This window comes from Pseudopodoces humilis, chromosome 7 (assembly GCF_049639895.1).
Source record: "Pseudopodoces humilis isolate 2021_Gansu_Grassland_sample_001 chromosome 7, ASM4963989v1, whole genome shotgun sequence".
In the NCBI taxonomy this organism is placed as follows: Eukaryota; Metazoa; Chordata; class Aves; order Passeriformes; family Paridae; genus Pseudopodoces; species Pseudopodoces humilis.
This window is the reverse complement of record NC_142206.1, coordinates 46,738,924-46,762,203: the sequence shown is the minus strand read 5'-3', so window position 1 is coordinate 46,762,203 and position 23,280 is coordinate 46,738,924. Positions and strand designations below refer to the sequence as shown.

Here is a 23,280-nt window from a genome sequence, read left to right as displayed (position 1 = left end):
CAACATCGGGGAGTAGAGGGGCCGGGGGGGAAGGCGGGAGGCGGAGCCGGCGGTTGGCGCATACTCCGAGCCAATGGGGGCGCGCGGCGCTCGGCGGAAGGGCGGGGGCGACGCGCGGGGAACGTTCTCTGCCCGACGGCCGCCGGGGCGCGCGCGGCCAATGAGCGCCCGGCCCGGGGAGGGAGGGGGCGCGAGCGCCTGAGTAGGAGCCGCTCCCCGCGGCGCTCCCACCGCCTCCCCCCGTGGCGCTCCCACCACCTCCCCCCGTGGCGTTCAGCCTATCCCGGCCGCGCTCGGCCCCGCTCCGCTCCGCTCCCCGCTGTCGGGCGGGGAGGGCGGCCGGAGCCCGGGGGAGGGGAGGCGCAAGGACATGGGCTGGTTCTGAGCGCCGGGGGAGGGAAGCCGTCGTGCGTGTGCCTCCCTAGATTTTCATAACTGTTTGTTGTTGGGTGGTGTAGGTTTGGGTTTTTCTCTCCCTCCCCCGTTTTCCAACAAGGCGGAGGGGAGAGCGGCGGCTCGCAGCGCGCCTGCATGGCTCCCCTGCCCCGGAGCGCCCCTGGAAAATAGAACCCGTCTGGGGCCAGGTGACATCCTCCCGCCGCCACACTCACGGGAGCGGCAGGGGCGGACGAGCCACCCCTGAGGACATGGAGGGACCCTCGGGGGAAGCGGAGCTGCCGCTCCTCACGGTGAAGCACGAGCTGAGGAACGGTGAGCGGGCGGGCCCGGGGGTCGCGCGTGGGCGGAGGGGCCCGGGCGGCACGGGCTGAGGAAAACGCTGCTGAACGGGGAGCTCCGAGAGAGTTAGCTGGGACCAGTAGGGAAATCTCAGTGGCGGGGAGAAAAAGAGGATGACCTGGAAGGGCAGGAGCGTGTACGATGGGGGCGGGGAGGGGGCCTTCTCTTATTTTTGAAAAAAGTAGTTCACTTCGACTTCTGCTCCACGCCTGGTTCGCCTGTCCCACTTCCCGGTGGTGTCTGGCGCTTTTGAAGGATATATAGTGTAGCCAGGCTCTCTTATAATTTTTTTTTTTTTTTTTTTTGTAAAGTATTTGTTTGACCGACTTCTATGACTATGTTGGGGAGGGGGGGCGGGTTCCAGTCCTAAATTAAGTCGTTTTGTGTGACAGCTTTTCTCTAACCTCGGTGAAATTCCGGAATTGTACGGAGGGGAATGTGCCAACACGTAACCGCAGTTTTTTGGCTTTTCAATCTATGTATCTTCTTGTAGCTCGGTAGTTACTTGACGACCCTCGGGAGTAGTAGTTCAACGTGTGAAATATTTATGACCTTTAAAGATACAACAGAAATGCTCCGTTGTTGGTTATTGTGTTGGGGAAGAGCTTTATTTCTTTTTAAAATAGGGATTCTCTGGTTCTCAGAAGTTTCCAGGCAACTTGAACACTGCAGTAAATCTAAATTTTAATGTTAATTTAGAAGTGCCTGTAAAATATAATCAGAATGTATATCGCTGTATTGATAGACAATGAAGGTGCTGTTAAGCCATGCCCTTCGTTCCTTTTCTGTCATCATCTTTTTCTCCATGATGAAATGAGAGTAAGCATAAGATGCCGTTCACTGCAAAAGTTTGAGGGAGTTGCTCGCCGGGTTAATGGAGCTGACATTCTCGAATGGGCCGATGTGAAGGGCAGGTGGTGGTGCTGGGTCTCCTCGGTCGCGTTCTGCCTCCTGCCCCGCTGTCCCTTGGTCCTGGGGTCGGGGGAGGTGCCCCAGGGGAACACCTATTACCCTGAGGAAGAAGAGCTATCGCCCTACTTGGCGGGCGGAGGAGGAAAAAAAAAAAAAAAAAAAAAGCGGTCTCTTGATAGTTACAGAAACCGAAGGGTTTGTAGTTTTCTTCTTTCAAGAAGCAGAAGAGCTGCTGGAAAACATAGTTGTCTCGATAGGTGTTGCTACATTTAAGTGTGGAAGAGGAGAAGATGAGGGGAAGTGGGACACATTTATTCAATATATTTACATAACTATGTCTACTATGTCTAGATTTCTTTTATAAAGGTTGAGAACACGTGTCTCTGAGGGATTGTTATTTTAAAGATAGTTTGAGGAATAAACACATTTGTATAAGCTAGACAAAGAACTGTCTAATGTAGCATAATAAGCATGATTTTAATCCTGATCATGTAGCTGTATGAAGCACCAATTCTCACTGTTTTTTTGAAAGTTCTCAAACTTGGTTGTTTGTCTTTTTAAGCTTCTGAAATTCAGTTTAGTAGGAATAAGTTGCTTCTCCCTTCCTTGTTCTCTACTCCATATTCAGTGTTTAGGAAACTGCTTTCTGAAAAATGCTTTCTAGCAATGACTTGTCTATTTCTGGAGCACTAGGGTGGAGGAGGGAGCTGCTCTGTCATGTACTCCTGGGAGACTCCTACTCCTGAAGGTGTCAATAGTGTCATTCCTATGCAAGACGTATGGCGACAGTTTCAGAACTTGTCTATACAATGCACGGAGATAGAATAATTTGAGGAGAAAAGTTGCAGTCAGCTTCTGTTGATACAAAATATAAAGCTGTAGGATACCTTGGATGTTCAGAGGGTTTTTTGTACTGGGTCTGGTTGTGTGGATGCTTAGCTGCTGGCTAGGGTCAACCCACCACATCTTTAAAGCATGCAGCATGATTATTTAATTTTGTATCATTTTGGGAAAGAGTGAGAGGACAGGCAAGAACTAGAATTTGGAGCCACCGGATCTTTGTAATTTCTAAATATGTTCTATAGCTTGAATATCCTTTATTGTGTGATTTGTTTAGATTCCAGTGTTCCCCTCATCTCTGCGTTCTTTCTTTGATGGTGCTAGCTCTGTGACTAATTGAATCATTTAGAATTACATATTGAAAGTAGCTGTCAGTTGGCAGATGAAAAAAGAGGTCAGTCTCCAGAGTGCTTTGAAAGAATTTACTATTGTAGTAGAAATACTGGCTTCTTTGAAAATCATATTGTGGAAGCTGTTACTTGAACCTCATGGTAACAAGCTCACTAATTCAAATCAATCAGGTAAACCCACAGTCACACTTGCATTTACAATTACTTGGTCTTGCTCTAAAAGTATTAAATGAGTTAGGGACAGGCATTTATTATGGTCAAGTGAGTAAGTGAACATACTTCAGAATCTGAATTTAAGATGAAATGAGGATCCTAAATAATGAAGCAGATGAGTGTTGTTAGCTCCAAGCAAATATGGAGGCATATGGAAATGCTTTAAGTTAGAGTGTGTGCAGCACTGTTGCTACATATACCAGCTGATTGTTAATCCTATCATACCATGGTTTAACTTTTTTTAAACTTTGACTTTGAAATTACAATGCTGGCTTTCATATGTAGGGTCAGATTTAATTTCAGGTTTATATCTCATAGTGTTAGAGCCCTGAAATTCCTCTGTTGTATGACCAAAAAGTAATTACTGGATAAACATCACTCGATAGGCATGTAGATTGGGTCTGTGATAGGGAAGGAACACTTGAGTGGCTCTGTATGGTATCATGTGATGTGCTGTGTTACAAATACTGAGCCCTGCTCTGTGTGCATATATGTGATGTTCTGCAGATAAGACAGAGCAGTGACTTTTAGTACACATGTCATTTAATAAAAATATTCTCCTAATATATTTATCCTTTTTTTTTTCTTTTCCTAACACCAAAACATTTTTGTTCTTGATAGAAGGCTCACAATTCAGCCACTTCAGAATAGTTACTGTCTTTCTTGTCTCACTTTGGGAAGGAAAATGAATTTTTTTGGGAAAGTGGAATCTCTATTCAGGAAGTAGAAGCAAAAACATGCCAAAGTTGAAATAGTAAGAAGTGGTGACTGTCTCTGATTCTCACTGAAGCTCTCCAGTAAAAATCATAAGAAAATTACATTTTCTTTAGCATTTATTTCTGGAAACTTTTAAAGGGAAAGGTTTTATTTTTTGAAGGCTAACTTTCAGAATTTTAATCTTTTGCAGACCTTAGAAAATATATATTATTTACACTGAAAAAAGAATTGTTGCATCTTAACGTTTCTGTTGCTTAGTAATGAACTGAACAATGGCAAACAAAGCCTATCAGAGGAAACATTTTACATGCTAGAGAAGGATATGGAAGGAGAAGAAAAGGCTTGTGATGTCAGAAGATAAGGAAGAAACAGAACAGTTATGAGTGAGATTTCCTCCCCACGTCTTCTCTGAGGAGGAAAAAAAGGATCAAAAGGATCCTATACCTTAAGTATGTGTGAGTGACTGCATAGGAGGTTGCCCGTCTTGTGGCATGCGTGTGAACTCCCTGCTTCACCCAGAGAGAGACAGACATTACCAAAACTAGGATCTTGAAGGGTATTTGAGACATCCTGTGAATGTATGGGCATGGGCTCTATATACATGGTTTGTTTTGCTTTACAATGTTGTTTTCCTTTTAGCAAGTCTGTTTTGAGGAGGATACTGGATTTGTTTTAATGTTATCACAATCTTTGGGCTAAAGAACTTGGCTTTAGTTTGCAGTTTGCCAGGCATACATGAGAAAAGTCATGTATAGCCCAGAAATTCATGTAGCAACGGCCTGCAGAACTCCAAAGGCAGAAGAATTTGGAACCTCCCCTTGAGTCAAACTTACAATTCAGTATGAAACTATAAAAGGCTTCAGAAAATAAATATGTGGATTATTGAAAGGGTTTGATAATGCAAATTCTTAGTTATACCTTCTTGAATGGGAACTTAAATTAGAATGGATTTATTTGTGACCTGCAAGGTTCATGTTACATTCTAGGGAATTGTGAAAATTCCTATGACTAAAAAACATGATGAATCATGCACTAAATAGTGAATTCAGCCTTCCCTGTGGAGATGCATCTGGCACCTGTATTTTATTTTTTCTATTTTTTAGAGGAAACTTTGGGGATTAAAAGATACTTTTAAAATAAAATTTTCTGTAAGACAGATTTTTGTTTTTACTTATTTACAATATATGGATATAATATAAGATTGCATACTAAACAATACATATATGATATAATAAAATAGTATATAATATATAATTTTGTATATTCTTTAGGGATCAGGAGCTACTAATAGTTTATTTCAAAGCTTGGATTGCTTTTGCTTCTATTTTTCTCTTTTGGGCAGTAAAGTATATGTTTTCTTGGATTATGGGAACTACAAAGAGTATTTTAAGTTTATTTATCATCTTTAATACCACTTCAATCTCTGGATTTTACTCTTTACACAGGCAATATTTTCTAAAAATACTTTGTAGTCTAGGAATTTGTTATTTATCTTCTGGTAGCTTTGATTATGAAGAAGGATGGCTATTGATCCTTCCTGAGTTTTGTTTGTGGCTTTTTGTTTGTTTTTGTTGAGTGGAATTTTTTTGTTTGCTTTGGAATCTAACAAACCTGGCTAAAATGATCTGTGGGAGGGTCTGGTACAACTGATCATTTTGCTGTCATTGTTTCACTGATGTTCTATAAAACATCTAATATAAATGAGGCTTAATAGTTGCAGTCTTCACTGTCAGCCTGTTTATTAGCTCTGATCCAGTATATTATAAATGTGATGGTCTAAAAGCTCATGCTTGATTCCACAAAAGACTTAGGAGTCTTACATGACATGTTAATATATCTTATAACTATATATCTGTATATCTATATCAGAAGGCTGTTCAAAGAACACTTGCTAGAATTCCTTAACCATATGACAAGGCCTGAGTATCTGAGGATGTGTTTTCCCAATATATTTTTCACATAAATATTTCTGTTGTATCCCCATCATTGCATAATTTGTTTTCTTACGGTAAACATGCCTTCTGTCTCCTCCTCCTCCACTGAATCCCAACAATGACGTGCAAGTTCTACTGAGATTTCTTTGCTCCTGACTCAGTCTGTAGATAGGTAGATGACCTTGTTTATGAAAGACTCACGTTACATGCAGTCAGTTTATTTGGGTTTGTGTTTTGTTTTGGGATCTATTGTGACTGTTTTCTCATTTTTCTTGACATCTGCAAATATTTTATGCTGGCATGGACAGATGTTTATAAAAACTTTACCTGGGAGAGAATAATTCTTAAGTTTCCCAGTTAATGTCTGCATAAACAAATATGTAAATACCTTCCATCAACATATAAGTTATCAGTTGCTTTTTTTTTTTGTTGTTGATAAATTAATTTGTTTTCTGTTACTTTTGATGCTGTGTCCAAGGTGCCTGTGACTGAATTTTTATAAATGTTTTCATTTATTACTAATGATAGAGAAAACTGAAATTGATTCATGTCTTAGATATAATTTTTTGTTTGAGAAGATATGCACAATCTTTAGAGATCTGATTGTTTCAACTCTGTTCAGCATTAGATTATCTATAGCAATTTTATTCATTAGCATCTTGTCTAATTACATTTTGTTTGGGGTTTTTGTTGGTTTTGGTTTTGTTTGTTCAGGTTTTTCTTTTTGCAATTATGTGAGGTATAGTGTTGCTACACAGTAAGTTTCTAGCTGACCATGGAGGTGCCTCTGGGTTTAATCTTGGTGACCTCATAGTGATTCAGCTCACAGTAATGATAAAACTCAGAGTGAAGTCACCTCTGTAAGAGAAAAAGCTAATTTGCTAAATGCAAATGGATCTTAACTTGGAGCATTTTCCAGTTCAGACTACTGTGAGTTTGCATCGTTAATCTCAGATGTCTGGATTTTTACACTTTTTTCAGCTTCCTATAGGCAAGTAATATCTTTGGTGGGATAGTCTTCTATCTTGTATTTTCATGATGGTAATGACAGTTTCTTATTGTGTATTCCACAGCATTTTATGCTTCTGAATTTCCATCAGTATACATGTATGCTATTGCACATAAATGTATATGGATACATATTATATCAGCTAGTCTTCAGAGGTCTTTGTCATCTTTGGCTGTGTAAACTTTGGCTTCCAAGCCTTCTAGAACAAAATCAGCAGCTTTATGAGAGCTTGAATTTTTTCCAAATTTTTTTCAAGATTTAAATTTTTTTTCTCAGCTCAGGTGGCCTTACCCTTAAGCATCTAATATTCTAGAGAATCAGCAGTTACCAGCCCAGTTACCTTAACTGTGATGCCCTAGAGTTCAGAGCAACATGAACTGTGTTTTCTTTTCACAGAGTTCAGAATTCTGTGTATGTTTCATTTTTGCTCTACATTCTTTCTTTTGCCTTAGAAACATATTCTTAAGATGTTACAGTTTTTAAATTCCATTTTAAGATGGTACTCTGAGCTGATTTCAGTGACCTGATACTAGGTGCTGACGGTCTCTCAGATTTCAAGGACTTCAGGGTACTTTTACTTCCTTCAGAAATAGTTCTAAGTTGCTGTAACCAGTAACAAAGTAGAACTCCTTACAGGAGATAAACAGTATAACATATGCATTTTCTTCAGTGTCTAACAAATAGTAGTTGTGTAGTTTCTATTGCATGGTGTCAGTTTTTTTCCCCCCTGAAAGGTGTGTGCTCCCCCTCTCCACTTTGAGTAAGGCATACACACAAGTTTTAAAACAACATCTGTTCTCTGATGCTGTGACTTAAGTCGGGATGGGCCATTCTCTGAAGTAACAGGTTAAGATCAAGTTGATACTGATACTAGACACTGCAACCTAATACTTGGAATATTGCAGAATGTCTTCTGTTTAATTTTCTTTCTTGTTTTCTCTGTTCTTAAAATTGCTTGGTGAACCTGGAGGTTCATTGTTCTGCTTAATAATACTGAAGAATTGGTCTTGTGTTGCAGAGAATAGCAGAGACAAGTTTCAACTTTCACACAGAGCTTGATCTAGTTCAGCAGAGGAAACACTAGCTTTATTTGTCTGCTTCAAGACCAGCATGCAGTAGAGTCCAGAAACAGAGGACAGAGCACATTTTAACTTGGAAACAAACACTGTTGAAATGTTATATCTTGAGATCCTAGAAGTGCAATTAAAAGCTTATATAATCATTGCACAGTACCAGCTTGCACAGTTCTTACTTCAGTCTTGGCCGTCTCAAAGTTCAGGTGTAGTGCAGGTGTCTCTTACATCCCTTGGAGATCCTTCATCAAGGAGAAATGTTATTTTGGATAAACAGGCAGCCCTAATTCCAGGGGACTGAGAATGACAGCACTGGTCTTTGTGCACTGGTGTCCCTGCATGTAGAGGGAGGCTTGTCTTTGCAGTGGTAGTATTTCTGGATATTTCCTTTCTTTCTACCTTCAGAGGGGATGATTGTGACTAGAATCTCTATTTCCTCTTTGTTTTTATGGATGCTATGATGTCCTGGCCTTTCCATTCACTGTTTGTTTCTGAGTTGATGTGTTATCTCTTCCTATTACCCTCAGCTGCAAACTCTCTTTAACTGTTTTGGTGCAATGCTGACTGTTGTGGACTACAGTAGGACTTTAGTAAATGCAGGATTCTTCTAATTGTGCCCATATTCAGAGAGCTAATCTCCCAGGGGATTTGTTTGTTTTGGTTTGGGTTTTTTTTCCATTATATACAACTATCCCTTTTAAGTGTCATGTATAGCTTCATGTTATTTGTGGAGAAACTCTCATCTTATTTACTTGGGCAGTACTTCTCTTCCTATCCAAACTTTGTTCCATTCCTTGGTGCACTTCTTCAGTTCATGTGTCCAGAAGAAAAAGTGAATTGAGAAGTAAATTTTCTGTTTCTGAAACTGCTTTCTGTGCACCAATGTAGATCCCCTTGCGGTTTTTACAGATAGGCTGTACAGTTTGCACAGGCAATTGTTGGGTTGGGTTCTGATACCATTCCCAGCGCGGTGATGTCTGTGAGGTGTGAGAAGCCTTTTACTGTTCTGTACTAGCATTCTCATTGCAATCCTTTAAAGCATCTCAGTCTTGGAACAGTTTTGTAAATGCAGAGAGCATCCCTGGTGAAAGGTCCTCCAAAAATGGTCATTTAGGTTCCTGGGAATGAGTGGCCAGTAGAACAATTGATCTTTTGAGATTTATGCTTCTGAAAGCAAAGTTGAAGGAAATTTTGGAATGACAACTTTTATCCTGTTGAAATGGCACTTCATCTCTGCTAGAGTGTCAAAGTGCTGCACCTGCTTTCAGCAGATAAAGACAAAGGACTGCTCTAGGGGTGTTATTAGAAAATGGCAGATACAAGCTCTTTAGCTTGCTTTTCTTGTGGTATGACTTCAGAGGTGGACTGAGCACTGCAGCTGAGGCTCTTGGAGAAAAACCATTGCCATGTGGCAACATTGGGAGGAGCACTTTCTGGGAATTGTTAATCTTCTCTTATAGTTTTGAAGGTTGTTATTATTTTTTAATTAAGGATAATTTTACTTATTTCTTTATAGGGAGTAATTGTAAGAGAGTTTGTGTCCTATCATACTTGTGTGTGTTTTGCAGCATCCTTTAGCTATCTTGTGGGATGGCTTTTTTCCCCCAGTATAATGTAAAAAGAATGAGGTGGGTCTTATTTTGCAGTTATCATATGCTTATTTGTGGTGTAATTTTCTCCTTTTACTATAAAAATAATATTCCAGCAACCTCCAATACCTTTTTTTTTTAATTTTTTTTTTTTAAGGATAAGGCCATTAAGCATCCTGAGTGGAAGTAAAAATGGAATTAAGTGGAGAGTGCAAAATTACAGCTCACATTGAAACAAGTACATAATTCAAACTAGACAGCACTCAGCTTTTTATTGTGCAGCCTCATGAAAGTGGAAAAGGTTTTACTAATGTTATTGAGTGTGAGTTTATGGTACTGTTTAGATTAATGGATTGAGTTTTAAGACTTTCAGGATCTCTTTTTAGGATGACAGCCAGCACTGCAAATCTTCAGCATGTTACTGGAGATGCAGCATTTCTCTGGGTTCCACTCTTCCTATTCAGTTCCAAGAGTACTGGAGGATTAAGTGACTGTTTTACTTTCTAGAAGGGTGTTTAATTGAAAAGCCTTCTGCTGACATTCTTAAAGGATGTGAGATAGTAAAACCTTTCTGGAGTAGTCCATTGTGGAAGATCCAAATCAGTGGAACTCGAAGTGAAAACTTTCTTCCTACCCCAATTTGAGCACTTACTTAGCTGGTGTCCAGAGAAGTTGTGTGTCCTGAATCTCTTCAGTGATGTCCACTCCTTCATTAAAAATTGGATACTTAAAAAATGAATACTCCAGCCCTGGTCTCTTTAGAATAGTCTGTGACTTCTTTGCCTGGCAGGAAAGACAAATGTTTCAACATGTTTGAAGCTATGTATGTTGAGTACTGTTTATCTGTTGAGAAGAGTAATGTGTAATATTAAATTGCTTAAAGACAATTTATTTTCTGTGACACAATATACCTTAATTGTATGGTCACTAACTCAGTCTGGGTTTGCCTTATCTGCTAGAACTCCTTTTTTGGCACATGAGCATGGCTTCCTTCCTGCTGTCTTAAGCAGTGACTGACGTAGCTCTAGCAGGAGTATTTGTTCTGTTTGCAATCAAAAGTAGTACAATAAGCTTCAGTTCAGCCTCTTTGGTGAATATTGACTCACTTGCTACTTGATGCTACATCCTTAATGGTACTTATGAGGCTGCTCAGTAAAGTGGATCAGGGAGCTCAACTTGGATGTGAATTACCAAACTTAGTTACTTTTTTGTCTTGCTGCTTTTCAGCCTGGGTCATTTCAATGAGGGCTTTTGCTGAATGATCTGCAGTCATGTTGATGCAAATGAATGCATAATAGGAATAAAAGATGGAAAAAATGGCAACTGCTTGGTGCTTTCTTGTAAAAGCTTAGGAAAGAAAAAAAAAGGCAATAAACAATAAACCAACCCTGCACAACCCTTTTTTTAAACAGAGGTCTTTACATCCCTGCTTAGAAAAATATGTTAGACAAAATAAGTACTCAAAGTGGTATAGATTTGCATAAGCATAGAACCTTCTAGTTCTAGACTGCGCAACAAATGACACAACTTTGTAGCAGCTTAGATTTTTTCCATACTTGTGAGTTATGTAGACTTAAGGTCATTTCTACTTGATACTAATGGAAAGTCTTCAACAATCCTGTGTTAAATGCATGAACAGTTGCTGGAGCTCGGTGTGTCATCCCAAACAGCATATAATCCAAAAAAAATGAGAGTATTCAGGGTGCTAGGTCTAAGGGATGGCCTGATGGCTGTCTGTAGCTATGTGATTGGAGATTACAGACAAGGTGGAACTGGACTCTTTTCAGAAGTGCCCGGTGACACACTGGAAGATGGTATGTACAGACCAGATGGGCTTAAATTACTATTCTGTGATTTTACATTCAGGTACACTGGTGGGAGCAAGTAAATTGCTTTCCCTTGCTTCTCAAGTTGAGTACAATATGAAATTGGGATGTCTTTGTAGCACTGCTTATTTAATTTATTTGCTAACTTGGTTTTACTGAGGCTGTAGTAAGATGTCAGAGTGATGTTTTGCTGTACTACATATCTGATGTGATTTTTTTTTTTTTCCCTTCAGCAAATTTGACAGGCCATGCAGAGAAAGTTGGCATTGAAAACTTTGAGCTCCTGAAAGTTCTTGGAACAGGGGGTAAGATGTGCTATTTTTAAGTTAAATGTTGGAAACATTACTCTTATGTATTTTTTTTCTAGCTGAGGTTTTGGTATTTGGAACATTCTTTAGGAAGATAGCACTTTTGTAGTGCATAGCATATTTTTTTCAATTTTTTTTTTTTCACAGATATCATGCAAAATTGGAGGTCACATGTTCTTGCACAGCACTTCTGAAGATGCACTTTTTTGAAAAAAAGGAAACATATGGTTGAAAATTTGTGACAATTTAATGTAGTTTGTGAAAAACCTGAGTTAAGACATGATCGTGATAATTATGTTAAGTTTTCAGAGTGTGTTTGGGAAAAAAAAAAAGCGATTTTAATATATTATTAAATAAGGTGCTCCATTTTTTAGCGAATCCATTTTAGGGTTCCTGTTGGCTCCATAACTGTCCTAGTCAGATCCTAGTATTTTTTAGGACGGATAATGTTCCTTCTTGTATTGTGAGTTTTAGCACGATGTTGGAGATTTTTAGGATGTTATAAGATTACTAATTGTAATGGACAAAAAAACTTTGTTTCCCCTTGGCGAAAGGGACACATAACCCCCTATACAGACCAAAAGTTACGGCTTTTATTCTTTTTGGGTGTTTGCACTTTTTCTTTTTGGTCAGTATTAGGTCAGATGCATTGTTGAGTAGATTTATATAATTATGAATGTGCACTATCATCAAGGTCTGCAGGAGTTTTATGCTAGTTTAATGATATTAAATTTTTGGACGTTGTTAGCCATTAATGGCTGGCAGTGAGGCTGTAGTTTACTAAGACATCACTGAAAAGAGCAAAGGATTTTGATTTTCACTTTTAGCTGTCATATAGATTCTTTTAGAAATTAGTTAAACTGTTAAATCACCTGAGAGGATATTTTTCTGTTTCTGAAGTAAATTTTTTAAAGTTTAAATTCATGCTAAAAAATTAAAACCTTGCTGTTAAATTTCAATAGTTAGAGGTAGATACAAGGAAGCATTAATTTTCATAGATAAATGTAGCATATTCCTAGGTAGAAGCAATCATCATTTTCTGAAATGATCAATGTGGGTCTGAGTGGAGTTGTCAAAAATGAAATTATAAACAACTGTGCATTTATGAGAGGATGTCTTTCTCTCCAGCTGATGGAAACATCGGCTGGATTTGTAAATATTTTTATTTTGCCTGTTTGTTACCTTTGCCATTGCTCTGACATCACTCTAATATTACAGCTATCACATTTAGGGTACAAAGTAAGTTGGTGGTTTCATAAGGGTTAGTCTTCAAGTTCAGACTAGTAGTAGCCTGACCTCGTCTTGTCTTTAGGCTGTACCTCTGAAATAGCCTGTCTTGGTTAAACTGTTGTCAGTCATTCATTGCTACCTCCCATGCCTTGTTTTCTTCATGAGCAGATTGGCCAAATTTTTCTTGGACTGGAATACTCTTGACTGTAACAGGTAATTGTTAGGCTTGCAGTGCAAAGCTGTTCTATTCACTCAGGTTAACAGGATAATTTTTGAGGGACTTTCAGAAAAGGCTACTTCAGTGGGTTGACAGTGGGATTGACTATGTGTGTGTGAAGTAAAAAAAGAAGTCAAGTAAGCATGCCTGTCTGACTTCATCCTGCTCCACTAGTCTTGCTGCTCTGGAAATGTCTGTTGTCTAAACAGATCTCAAACCATTTAAAAAACTGACTACAAGATTGCTGCAAGCTTTAGGAATCCAAGGACTCCTTGGGTATCCATTTGTAGGAAGAGTAGTTGACGTTTGTTGTAGTGTTTATTTTTTTTTTTCACTTTTTTGATACACAGTTTTGATCAAGCCTGATGTTTTAGCTTCAGAAATCTAGACCATCAGGGCAGTCAAGAAGCTTTGTTCAGTCTCAAGCCTATGACAGCTAAGACTCATGCACTAGATGTGTCTGAGGTTGCTGGTTGCTAATTACTGGATGGCATTAAAAGTCAATGACCTGATCGTAATGGAGCTAGTTCTCTTTGCTTTTGAGTGGCCATCTGTCAGTTGGCAATGTTTGCTGTCATATGGAATTGCTGAAAACAGGATTCTGAAGAGGTTGGACCTCAAAGAGGTCCCTTAATTGCTTGGCCCAAGACACAGTCAGTTATACCTGCATTATCCCTGGTGGTGATTCATTCTTAAAAGCCTCCAGTACCAGAGATTCTGAAACCTTCCTAAGGTGTTCTTGCTGATGAAGTTTAATTTCTTAACTTGAGGAACATTCTGGTCATTTCTATAAGCAAATAGACAAAAGCCATCTTTACTTTGGCAGTGAAAGCTTTATTGTGGTACGAGTTTTCAGGTATTATTGATAGCACTGTAATATAACTAATGCTAAATAAAACTGTCATGCTGTTTTAAAATGCTTCACTGTGGAGTTATGCAGCATGCAGTATTTTCAAACCAATACTTAATTGATCTACAGTAATGCAAGGGAGAATGTATTGAAACCTCACAGTTACATTAAGTGATGACGGTAGATGCTGTTTAAACTAGTTATTTTAAGTATATTTTAAGTATATTCTGCCATGAAGCAACTGGAATAACCACAGAAGGTACTTAAAACATGTTAAATTAAATGATACCTTGCTTAAAAATATGTACTTCTGATAGTTTCTTAGACCCAGTGGTGATTCTTTTCAGTTAGCAGCAGTGAAGGTTTATTTAAATTTATTAGTTATATTATATTATTATTTATATATATAATATTATTTATATTATATAATTATATTTGTATTTAAATGTCTTTATTTAAAGCTTCATTTTTAAGCCTTATGTTTTTAAAATACAAGCATTTAAGATTATTAGAAATAGTATCTGCATGTGCTGATGTTTCTCCTGTGGAAGCCATTTTTTGGCATAATTTATGTCATAACATAATGGCTTAGCATAATTTCATATTTACTATTTTCTTTAAGTGGAATTGCTTTATTATGTTCTTTTGTCTGTTTTCTTCTAATAGATAAACTCAATTAGAAGCATGCTTGTTGTATTTTGCTTTTTTGGTATTAAAATTGTATCATACTATATGCTTTCTTCTTTTTGCCTGAGCCTCAATGGAAACACAAGGAAGCAAAAGTCTGAGTTGGATCCTTTTATGTTGCATTTAGGGGGTAGTAATGGAATCAATTTATCCATTGAAGAAATCAGTAGCACTTTACATCAGTAAAATGGAATACATGACAGTGTGCCACTGTTAATGAAGCTGTTAATAGTGTAATTGTTGCTTTGGGAACAAACTGTTACTGGCTGGACTTCTGACTGGCCTGTGTTCTACTCAGTATACACTTTTTGAAATTGCTTAAGTCCTTTCCTTTTTCTGTTACTGTATAGCCTTGCTAATACGGAATTTTCAGATTTCCTGTCCATATTTCCAGCTTGTCCCTCCTATCTAGTTAAAGCTTTTCTTCCCATGACAAAGAAAACTAGAGTCTATTCTATAGAAGGTTAGTTTTCAGCAACATAATCGAATTGCTTCCCGAAGCCAGGAAAGGAACAACAGGAGAAGGTGGCTGTGTTGATTTATGCACGCCCACTTGGCTTATTTGCTTCATTCTTTGAAAATATGTTTTTAAAATAACAATACATTGTAGAGTGCATTCTGGTTCATACATTTTTCTACCAATGGATTATTTCTTTTTTTTCTACTGAACTTAATAAATGCCACTTTCGTTCACTCTTTCAAGTGTGGTTAAAAAGAGACAATACAATTAGTTCTTGAGGATGTACACTTATAATCCATTCTATCTTTTGAAATACAGTCTGCTAATGAAGACAAACAATAATGAGAAACAAGAATCTAACTACCGTATATGAAAATGTTTTATATGTGCCCTTTTGGATTTAAGTGCTTATGTGGGAAGGGCATTCACCTTATATGTGGAAGATCCTTGGAATCTGAAGGATTTATTCATATAAAGGGAACAAATATAGTGAGATGAATGTCAGATTCAAATAACCATTTCAAAAATCTTGTTATACAAGAACATATAGTGAAGTTTCTTCTAAGAGGTCAGAAAGTATTTTGATAAAGTTAAGACTTAGTTCTTTCAAAGCATATTGAAGAAAATATAAAATATTCTCTCATAAAAGGAAGAAAAAGAAAGAAATGGGGATACTGTGCTCAGGAGAGTGAGACAAAATTAGTGAGTGTCTAAAAATAATGCCAAACTCAAGTTAAATACTTTACTTCAGATTGTGCTGCGGACAGCTAGAATGTATACTGAATGGTAGGTGGCATGGTTAATTGGAGACAGGGCTTGGGAATGGAGAATTAGTTTTCTGCATGAAGAGCAGACTGAAAAGAGGGGGCTGCATTCAGTCTAAGAACCTGGACAAATCCATCCTATTCATACACCAGAGAATGATGAAAAAAATTGTACATTAAATTGGAGATCAATAGCAAAGATTCTTATTGGAACTAATGTCAGAGAGAATAGCAAAAACGGTCTTATATTTAAGAAGGAAATGAGAAAATAAGATGATGATCCCAGGCAGCTCTTGGTTAGTTGTTCTGACTTCATCAAACTTCAGCAGTATATAGTACCTTTAAAACAATTTTTGAAGAAAATAATTTACCTTGATTTTTTAAATAATTAAAAATTAATGGCATCTATATCCAGTGGCAGATTGTCTTGCATTTGAGAGTTGCCTTCTAAAAATTTATATGCTTTAAAAATGAAAAATAAAACAGTTAGGCATGTATTGTCTGCCATAACTATTTACTGTAATAAAATTTGCTTTCTTTTAAAAAAGGTAAAATAGCAAAAAAGAAACAAAAGAAAAATGCTGATATAAAGTACATTTTAAGGTGCAACTTATCCTCTCCTCTCACTTTTTGCCTTTCATATTAATCACCACTCATGTTTAATGGGAGAGGTAATTTATTCTCAGAGTAAGTAATAACACTGAAAAAATTCCATTAATTATTCTTGCCTATCTAAGGAAAGATGACAGAGAATGCCTTGTTTTTGACAGTTTGGGAAAATAAATTGAAAATATTTAGAATGCCATTATTCGAGATCTGTTAAGGTTTCTGTTTGGCTTCCCCCCCTCCCCTCCATTTTTAGTTGCTAGAGCTATTTGCCTTTCTACCTTTGCCACATCCCAGTTTTTAATTCATATGACCTGATACTAGCACAATGAAGTTCTGCCTCCAAGTTCCTTTGGCAGATTAAATCTAAATACATATTGCAGGGCAAAAATGTCAATAGGCATATATTGTGCAAAAATGCAATGAAATTTATTCAAATCCTTAAATATTTTGCACCTCTAAGCCTTTTCCTTTGTAGTCTCATGATTATTCTTACACTGACAGTAAAAAAAGGGCTTTAAGAAAGAGGTGTAGCTTATATTAGCACTTGAAAATATTAATTTAAAAAAGCTTTCTGGACACAAATGTAAAGTTTTGATGAATTTAGGAGTCCACAGAAAACCATCCAGCATGCTGTAAACAATAAGAACTGTGCTCCTTTTGCTCTAAGAATCAGCTGGTGTGATGCAATGCCTTAATGTGATTGCATTTGTACAGAAAGAACCAAAGAATACTGTAACTTTATAAGTTAAGAATATTTTAATCTCTTTAGCTCATTGTCTTTCAGCAAGTGTGTATTTTAGAATGTTCTAATGACCTGCTGAATTGTTATTTAGAATTATATGTATTACTATGAACATGAATACTTATGTCTAAGTACACTTATATGTATGCTTATATATACTTATGTATCAATATGAATTTGTGTTCATGGAAAGGGCGGTAGTAAAAGGGAAGTTTTAGCACCCAATTATACTTTTCTATCTCATGAGTTGAGTGCAAATTTGGTATAAATTGCTGGTGTGAAATCTTTTAGTCACCATAACAGCTGATAATCATTCTTTAAATTTTTATTTTATTTCTCTTAAGCTGTGAGCTTAGTCTATGGAAGTTTGTGTCTGTGTTATATATTATATAGTATTATATAGTCTTTTAGTTTTTCTATCGTTTAATGTATTTTCAGTTAATTTGGGGGATGGATATTTGGTTATTGTGTGTGTTTCATTATGGAGCATATATTGCTGGCTGAATATTTCTGCTTTGGCAGCAGATGAGATGAGCTTAAGATTTTATGAGAATGAACATTAAAATGTTGCTCTTTGAGAAATTAAAAAAGCTTTACTGAAGTACAATTGTCAGGTAAGAGTATTGCAGTTAGCTTATGTGCTCCTTGCTGCCACTCAAATAAATTGCTTTTGCAGTGTTGTCTTTTAAGTAGATTTCTTGTGGTGATATCAGAGATTCTGGTGTTGAATATATTATGAGTCATTTGATTAAAATAGTGCTACTTAAGATTTATTCTCATAAGAAGTGCTGAGAATCATCATCATTCTGTCAGTCCTTTTCAGATCCCTGAAGAAACTATTTGTACTATAGCAAAGCTCTATATTGCAAAATCTTTTAGGGCAACAAGGGTATAGTTTCTAGAGATTCTTACAGGTATTTCACTAATCAGATCATTTTCTCTGATACTATATGTAAAGCTGTAGTAGGTACTGCATTCTCTCATTTAAAATGCATTATTATACATTTCTGTAAAATACGATTAAAGATACAGGTAAGCAAGTATTATAATCACGAGGCTTTTGTTCATTTTAATTTAGCTTAATATTCTCCAACACTTCTGATAAAATTTCCTGTTCCCTGGTGATGAGTAGCTGATGACCATTCAGTCTGGCTTATGTATGATCTTGTATCTACAAAGCTGGAGAATGCAACACAAAATGCAAAATCTTGAAAGAGACTGCATATCTCACAAAATAGAAAGATGTTACCTATTCTGACTCTGTTTGCCATTCCCGAGAGCTATGAAAACTTATTTTATGAAAGCTCTTTTAGCAGATAATGAGCTCTGTAAAGAGGGGAAGCATGATTCCTAAGGCTACAATGAGTCAGGTAAAGAACTTCTTAAGAAGAATTGTTCAGTATATGAGCAGTATTAGTTCTGTATACTCACTGAAGTAGAACTTGAATCTAGGAAAAAAGCTCACATGTCATTTGGTAGTTAAAAACTTTCTATTACCCATCTGGAAAAAATCCAGAAAGAAATCTGGAGTTGCACGTGATGCTTATTGGGAGCTCTGTACGCTATAGCATTTTTAAAGGCCAGCTAAATTTGAGTGTCTCACATCAGGGCAGTATATTTTCAGGTTTGAGATATTTGAGCATTCTCTTTGAGAAAGTAGTGTGAAGGTAATTACAAGTGTTGGACAAAACAATGAGCTGGTTAGTTTTTCTGTCTCATGATGACTTGAGGAGAGGCTTACAATGATGGTTTCTTTAGTGAGTGGTAGCAGCCTACAGTTTGGGGTCTGCCTGAGCCAGAGATTCTCTTCAGAGTTTGGCAACACTTGCTGTGCATTTATATAATCTTTTTAAATTCATCTGCATTTTTGACAGCTGCAGTATCATGTAACAGAAGTTCCACAGCTTAACTGCATATTTGTTTGTGTGCTTTGAATAGTTTTTAATGCTGATGCCTAATGATTTAATTTGTTGCCTTAGTTATTTTGTTTCTAAAAATAATGAATCTTAGTTCTTTACCGACCTTCTTATAGTTTTTGATTTTTTTCTTTTTTTAACTCTCCATAGTCTTCTTAAGTACTGTAATTTTTCAGGCTAAATAAAACGTGGAAGTATATTTAGTTCCCTTCATGTTTAGAGGAGTTCTTTTATCCTTTTCTAATGTTTCACACTTTTTTTTTTTCTAATGGGAGCAGGGTATCTGGGGACAGAAGACAGAAGGTACCAAAATAGTGTGCTTCATTCAAGACAGGAGCACACAAAGGTTTCTAGCACAGCATAAGGGTTTTCTGAGTTTGTGTTGAAGGTGTGGGTACATTTGTGTCATTTCTTCAGTACTTTCCATGAAGTTTCTAACACTCTGTTTGGGGTTGTCTTTGGTAACTTCAGGTATTTTCCTCTCCTCAGTTCTAGCACTATGTGCTATTATGATACTTCGTGTGGATTATGTGTTTACTGTTGGAAATTTTCTCTGCCATTTTATTTTTTCAGCTACTTAGTATTTTCATACTGTGGTAGAGTGTTCAGCAGTCAGCTTCTATTTCTGTTGCTTTGGATAACTTACTAAACCAAGCAAATTTTTTTCCTCACTGTTCATATATGACTGAATCAGGCAGGATTAATTCTTGTGGTGACTTGCTTTCTCTGAAAAAGTTGAATATTTGTTTTTGAACCTTTAGGTTTTTGACTTACAATATCTCTTAATTTTTTCGAGGATTCCCCCCTTTGTACCCATAACTTTTTAGCATTTTAAAGACTTTTTTTGTGAGAGAACTTGTTAAATACCTCAATCTAAATAAGCCAACCATTTCATAGTTCCTTTCTCCTGATTCTTTGAGCAATAACTATTGCCATCTACAAAAGTAACACCCATTCTTTCACACGAAGTCCTGTTGTTTCTACAACACAATCACAGAATGGTTGGGGTTGGAAGGGACCACTGGAGGCCACCTAGTCCAGCCCCTGTGCTAAAGCAGGTTAACCCAGAAAATGTTGCATAGAATTGTGCGCAAGTGGGTTTTGAATAGCTCCAGAGCTGGAGACTCCACAGCCTTTCCAGGTAGTCTGTTCCAGTGTTCTGTCACCCTCTAAGAAGTTTGTCTTCACATTCTTAGGAAACTTCATGTTTTTCAGTTTGTGTGGGTTGCTTCTTACCCTGTTGCTGAGCACTACTGAAAGGTGTGTAGCCCCATCCTCTTGACTCCTGTCCATGAGATATGTGTACACATTGATGAGTTCTGTTCTTGGTCTTCTCCATGCTAAAGAGAAGAAATAAGGTCCTTATTTCACATAAGAAATGTTCCAGTTCTCTAATCATCTTTCTATTTCATTGTTCATAGAAAGACGCCAGATTGTTGTATGATTTCCCCTTGGTGAATCTGTTTGCTATTCCTGATAACCCTTTTTCCTCCACATGCATATATATGATATCCAGGATGAGTTGTTCCATCACCTTTCCAGGGATGAAGGTGAGACTACTTGGCCTATGGTTTCCTGGATATTCTTTCTTGCCCTTTTTTGAAGACTGGCAGGGTATTGGCTTTTTTTCAGTCCTCAGGAACCTTTCCTGTTCTCTATGACCTTTCAAAGACAATGGAGAGTGGTCTAGCAGTAACACCTGCTAAATCCCTCAGCACTCATGGGTGAAGCCCTCCAGGGTTCATAAATTTGTGTCAGGTTTGCCTAACCTATCTTCAACCAAGGGAAAGCCCCCAGGGCTTGGGATTCCTGAGGACCAGCCTTAGCAATGAGTAAGAAGCAAAGGTGGTCAGTAACTCTGCTTTCTCTGTACCTTTTGTCACCAGGGCACCTACTTCACTGCTCTGTGGGCCCACATTTTCCTGAGTCTTCCTTTTGCTACTGATACCCTTGAAGTAGACCCTCTTGTCTTTGATCTCCCTTACCAGATTTAATTCCAAGTGGACCTTTGCTTTCCTTGACACATACCTGCCATGCTCTGACAATATTCCTATATTCTTCCAAGTGGGCTGACCCCTTTTCCACATTCTGTGAACTTCCTTATTCTGTCTTGAGTTCTGCTGGAAGTGCCTTGCCCATCCATTCAGGTCTCCAACCCCTTTATGCACAGGGTTGTCCTGATCTTAAGCATAGAGGAAGTGCTATCTGAATATTAACCATCTCTTCTGGACCCACCCTACCTTTTAGAGACCTAACCTATGAGGTTCTTCCAAGTAGGCCCTTGAAGATGCCAGAGTTATTTTTCCTGCAGTCCAGGGCTATAATCCTACTTATTGCCATGCTTCTTCCATGCGGAATCCTGAGCTCCACCATCTCATGGGCGCTACAGTCAAGGCTGCCTTCAGACGTTGCAAGACATCTCTCCTTGTGGGCTTCCCCACCATCTGTGTCAAAGTTACCAGTGCTCTGCAGGAACCTCCTGAGGTCCTGTGTGATAAGCTGTGATGTCTTTCCAGCAGCTGTCGGGATGGTTATGAGAATTGTGGGCCTGTGATGTGACAGCTGCTTCCTGCTGTCTGTGGAAGGCCTCATCTACTTCCTCTTATTAATCAGGTGGCCTGTAGTAAACACCCATAACAGTAACACCCATTTTAGCCTGTCCTTTAATTCTTACCCATAAGCTCTTGGCTCCTTCTTATCCACCCCCATGCAAAGCTTGATACATTTTGGTTCCTGTCTTACATAAAGAGAACTTCATCACCTTGCATTTCTGGCCTCTTTCCTAAAAAGTATGTAACCATCACAATATTCCAGTTATAAAAGCCATCCCACCATATCTCTGTAATTGCAGTGAGATCACAGCCCAGCAACTGCACACTAATTCTAACCTTTACTGTTTCTACAGGTATGCCTGGTAAAGATAACAAATTTATTTGTGTACAATTTGCAGGAGTCCTTTTAAGTCTAATATGAGAGCCTCAGAAAGCTTCTATGTATGGAATACTGATGGGAAGAATTCACTAGCTTTTCTATGGGTTTTTGTAACTTCAGTGCTATAAAACCAGTAATGAAAATATATGAGTTGTGCAAATATGAGCAGGCTATTTTAAGAACAAAAAATAGCATCTCTTGGAATTGCTTAATTCTAGGTATGGATGTTTTAGGTTAATACAAAGGATGAAATCATCTGCTTTTAAAATTGTTTTTAAATACTGAAGTAGTTCAATTGCTTTTCCTGCTCTTGCAATGTTCAGTTGTGAAGCCCATTTGTTTGAAATTTTGCTCAGAAATGGTCAATCTGAAAGAGGAAAAGTGATTTTTCGTAGATTTTTAGCCTGAGTGATTACTGTAATCAGTAGTATTACTGATTACAGTAATGAGTAATGATTACGACAATGAGTAGTTGCAAGTCACAATGGCATCAGCCAGATCTGTAGTACAAGCAGGTAACTTGTGTTTTTTGTCTCTTTTTCTTTCTTTTCTTTGTTTTTGGGTTTTTTTCCTCCCCAATTTTTAAGCCTATGGAAAAGTATTCCTAGTGAGGAAAGTAAGCGGCCATGATGCTGGAAAATTGTATGCCATGAAAGTACTGAAGAAAGCAACAATAGTTCAAAAAGCCAAAACAACTGAGCACACAAGAACAGAACGACAAGTTTTGGAGCACATTAGGCAATCACCGTTTTTGGTCACATTACATTATGCCTTCCAGACAGATACAAAGCTTCATCTCATTTTAGGTGAGTACTCTTCAGGATTCAAGTTCTTACGAAAAAAAAAGAAAAAGCACTTTTATCTCAGTGCTTTGTAAGGTTTTTTTTATGTGGTCTAATGTTTGGAGATTGCATGAGAAAGCATAGGAAGTAAAACTTCATCTTCGACAGTGTCTGTGTTTGTGGTTTTCCTGTTTGAGCTTGAGTATGCTACTCTGACTTCGACAGAGTAGTGGTTATCTGTGACTTATATGCAGCAAAAAATGTATGTGAATATTCATTATGACCTGGAAACATTTGCTTTGTTAAACATTTTGTTATGAGATAATTTGATCTCTGAGTATTTGAGATACCTGCATGTTTCAATTTTTGAGTGTTAAGAGACATTCCTAAAATCACACATTTCCATGCTGAAAGTAGAGCTTGTACATAACGTTTGGTACTTCTCTAATTTTAGAAGTATTTCTACCTTTCAAAGTAGCAGCAAATTAATGTTTGTTGTATAAGGTGTATTTGTAAGAAAATTGTCAGCAATTTTTAAAATCTTGTTACTAAGAGTATTTTAAAAGAATTGTAAAGTGAATGA

General features: G+C 37.7%; 1 protein-coding gene across 1 annotated transcript in view; it reads left to right on the top strand.

Moving 5' to 3' along the window:
• The first annotated feature begins 311 nt into the window (after positions 1 to 311).
• RPS6KA5 (ribosomal protein S6 kinase A5) overlaps positions 312 to 23,280 on the top strand; it is an 85,615-nt gene continuing 62,646 nt past the window's right edge. The window contains exons 1-3 of the mRNA XM_005520192.3: positions 312 to 711; positions 11,435 to 11,506; positions 22,503 to 22,721. Of these exons, the coding sequence (XP_005520249.1) occupies positions 648 to 711; positions 11,435 to 11,506; positions 22,503 to 22,721 (355 nt within the window). The 5' untranslated portion in view covers positions 312 to 647. The remainder of the gene's footprint in view (positions 712 to 11,434; positions 11,507 to 22,502; positions 22,722 to 23,280) is intronic.